Below are 4,010 nucleotides of genomic sequence, written 5' to 3'. Positions count from 1 at the left end.
GATGACCTGGATGACTGAGAACCTTCACAGACACAAACCACACTGTTGCATGTCAAGTGAGAGATCAACAAACAATAAGGTTGAGGAAAAAAATCCAATATAAAACTTATTGTAGCTGACTTAGGGGTTTATATTTCAGGACAAACACATCACTAACCATCACAGCTAATTCTCTTTAGCTGACAGTTTCTTTCTTTTTTTCAAATTTCCCAGTCCTTAACATAAGCACTTCAGCCCAGCTGAGCTACGCCATGCCAGCTGACTTCAAACCTCCAGATTCTCTTCAGCCCGCCTCGTCCATCTCCTACTTCCCTTACTTTGAGTCCACATACTTGGCTGTTGCAGCATCGCTCAATGGCGGGAATGTGTTGGCAAGTTTTGTGGAGATGCTGACTTCCTGGATGAGAGAGCTTGGTTTGTATTCTTCTTCTATTTTCTAGACCTTAATCCATCGTCATCCCTCTCAGGAAAACCAAACAGTGCAGGCTGACTTGCAGATGGACACAGACACTGTGATGCCACACATTAGTTTTATTTTTTAATCATGATTATTACAAAAGGCTTAAAAAAGTAGAATAGCTTAGTAAAGTCAAGTACAATATAACGAAACAAATTATTTCAACAGTTTCATATTCATAAGGTGACAACTTCTCTAAAAATCCTTCCCCCTCTTTACTCTAAAACGGATTAAAATGTAAAATTGCGCATCACATTGTGTATTGATAAGATTTGTGAGACCAAAAACCTCAATAAGAAAATGTTTACTGACACTTTGCATAAACCGGCGGATACCAATATTCAGGGTTGAAAAAGCTGTATTTTGGCCATTTCTTTTCTCTTTTCAGGCACAAATCATAAACAGACTTCCCTAACGTTTGTTATGCGTAGTTATTTATGTAATTATTTAACCTAACTGCTCGGATTAGCTGGATGTTGTGTTTGTGGCTTTCCAAAGAAGTGTGTTGCCAACAACAAGAGCTCCCACTGGTGGGAAAACTATGTAATTTCAAAACTCAAGACATGGTTGAAGGATGTTTCTTCTGTCTCTTCTTTAGTTTTTACATTTTTTTTATTCATCAGCAGTTATAATATTGATACAGATAGATCAGCAAATAGCTAATGCCAGCTGACATTGTTGATTAATCCTAGTCTTAGTTGTACAAGTGAGCAGCAGGGACGTGTTATCATAGACTTTTTTTTACAACTGTTTCAACCAGATGGACCGCTCCCTGTTGGCCATTAGGAAAAATGTATTTTTATGATATATCTTCATTATCTTCACATTTCACACTTGATGATTACGCTGTGCCCATCATTTATATACAGTCTTTACATAAAACCTATAACTAAAGGGAATGGCACTATAGACACCAGGTTTAAAACTGTGGTATATTCTGATATACAGAAAGTTTTATCTGCTGCTTAATCAGGGTTTATGTGAGCTCATTTGGAAAGATCCATGTACACCTCACAGGCTCATATACTTAATATATTCATAGAGATGATAAATGACACCTCTCTAAACTCGTTACTGGAGATGCAAGAACCAAAATACATCCCAGCTTTATTCAGAAACGTTGGCAAACAGTTCTAGGGAAAGGTTATACTTGCAGATCAACAATCAAAGCTGCTTAAAGATGAAAGCAAAGACCAGAGATGGTGCAGAGATTAGAGAAAACTGACATTAAATGAATAATTAATCATGAATGCAATAAACAAAATAACAACTGTAGAACAGTTAAACTAAAGTCTGCACAGATAGATGACACTAAAATGCCCCCCTCTGCCGCACCCCCCCCCCCCCCCAATCTCCACAGGTGCAGAGCTGAGTGACTCGTGCTTATACGAAAAGCTGATTCGTTGTGCCCTGAACCAGGAAACCAGCAACCTTAGGGTGAGTCCTACTATCTTGGGAGAGAGACATGACCCTCTCTGCCTGGGCCACGTGACTGGCATCTCCACCTCCAATCTCTCCCTGGGTCATGTGATCAGGGCTCTCTGCCATGGAGTCCTGGACAACATCACCTCGATGATGCCCGTAGAGCATCTGCAGGAGGCGGGGGTCCGCAGGATTGTGGGCAGTGGGAGCGCGCTCGCTCGGAACGAAGTGCTAAGACAGGAAGTGGAGAAGGCGTTCCCTCTGCAGGTGGTATACGGACAGAACGCAGACTCTGCTTTGGGCGTGGCAATGATTCTCTGTGACCGCCTTTGAATTGGACTCGCTATCCAGTATTGTCTGTTTACATGACTGAGAATTTTGCACATCAACTAAAGCTGACCCTAACAAATCTTACACAGCTCATTTTTATTTTGAATCTTAAAGAAAAGGCTGTGTTTGACAGGACAGAGATCCAATGTTAGCAATTTTATAGGACCAAAAGATAGAAGATGTTCGTGAAAGCTCAAAGATTTTACTGTGACTGAACAGCTCTCATCAATATACTGGGCATTTCTGATATTTGGGGTTGGATTTTGTTACAGTGTAAGTCACAATCAAAGGACGGCATCTTTTTCCTAGACCTAGCTGCTCTTCATTCCTCAGGAAAAAAGTCAGGCCTCTGTCACTTAGCTTTACAGCTGCTTAATGCAGCACCAGACAGATGCATTAAATGATAGAGGCAACAAATTCAAACTTGTTAACTGTAGGTGCCTGAAATAAAATAATGACATGGAGAGAAATCACAGTGAGTTGGAATGCTTTAAAGCTTCTGCATGATTTATGTTCCCTGAGATGAAGATGCAATCAACATGTCAACACTGAAGCAGAAAACAGCATGTTGAGGTGCCTTCATTTTAGGTGTCTGGGACAGATTCATTTGTAGTTTCCTGTGGGATGGGTGTTTCCTTTTCAGCTGCCTGATTGAAACAGGTCGAATCTTTGTGCGTTTGTGGGTTAAGTATTTCAAAACACTGATTGATCAGAATTCAGTCTGATCATGAAGCGCAGATTACCAGGGTGATCCACGCTTGGTTTAGAATCAACCAGTGTCATAATAGCAGGAATCCAATGGAATCGTTTCATTTTTAGCACCTTTTTTCATTCTTGAGAATGATGAGAGACTTGAGTGTTTGTTTCAGTGTAGACTCTCACAGTGCCCGTCAACTCCCACTGAGCCTTATTTTTCTTTTTTAATCGCACTGTCACAGCTTGGCTCACAGGCTCAAAACGGAGGTAGTAACTAGTAATGAATCTTTTAACTAATTGGGCCCAAGTGTAGCTCATGCAGCCAGTTACTTCTACAAGTAACAGCACTATAACCACAGCAGAGACACCTAGTGGCTGGGGGTTGTCACACTCTTCCTGAACACCAGCTGAATCCAAATCATTGCTTTCCCCCCCATTTACACTACTGCATATAAAATAGTTTTACTCAGTTACAATGTCTCATTTTCAACCACACACTGTTGTATCATGTTCACCAAGTTTACTGCAACAGCCTCCCCAGTCAGTGCTAACTCCACTCTCTAACTCAGGAAACCTGGTGCTTGGAATAGGCACTTGAAGAGTAGGCTGGAAAAAATGAAGGAGCTGGAAAGCTACCAGAAAACTGAGTATAGTCTCAAGAATAAGTTGCTCTTGACAAAGCACCACAAAACATCAAATCCCTGGGTGCTGGTTTATCTCAGTTGGATGAGCAGGCAACCATATGGCGCGTGGCTGAGAGTGGCCTGCCCAGGTTCGAATTTGACCTGCAGCTCTTTGCCACATTTCTCTCTCTCTTTTTCCCATCAATCTTCACTGCATCTGTCTAATAAAGCAAAAAAAAAAATGTATATACATATATATACAAAAACCCCATAAGATCCCTGATGTGATGGATGTCTGAGCCATATGATTGCAAAAACAAAAAAGCCAGTGCATTTGGACAACAGAATGAGTGCAGGAAATCGAATGAGTGATAAAGACTGATGTGTCACTTGCTCTGTTAGGGGAACTTGCTAGGAACTGTTCAGTACATCAAGTTTACTGACAAACTGAGCTGAACCCACCCTGTTCACGCAGTCTTCCA

General features: G+C 41.1%; 1 protein-coding gene across 1 annotated transcript in view; it reads left to right on the top strand.

Annotated features, from left to right (window-relative positions):
• shpk (sedoheptulokinase) overlaps positions 1-3,986 on the top strand; it is a 12,109-nt gene extending 8,123 nt beyond the window's left edge. Inside the window, exons 6-7 of the mRNA XM_005737818.2 lie at positions 214-414; positions 1,818-3,986. Coding sequence (XP_005737875.1) covers positions 214-414; positions 1,818-2,212 — 596 coding nt within the window. The 3' untranslated portion in view covers positions 2,213-3,986. The remainder of the gene's footprint in view (positions 1-213; positions 415-1,817) is intronic.
• Positions 3,987-4,010: the final 24 nt, after the last annotated feature.

The sequence above is a fragment of the Pundamilia nyererei genome, unplaced genomic scaffold, assembly GCF_000239375.1.
Source record: "Pundamilia nyererei isolate P.nyererei 1_Seehausen unplaced genomic scaffold, PunNye1.0 scaffold00080, whole genome shotgun sequence".
Taxonomy (NCBI): domain Eukaryota; kingdom Metazoa; phylum Chordata; class Actinopteri; order Cichliformes; family Cichlidae; genus Pundamilia; species Pundamilia nyererei.
This window is presented reverse-complemented; position numbering and strand designations above follow the sequence as displayed.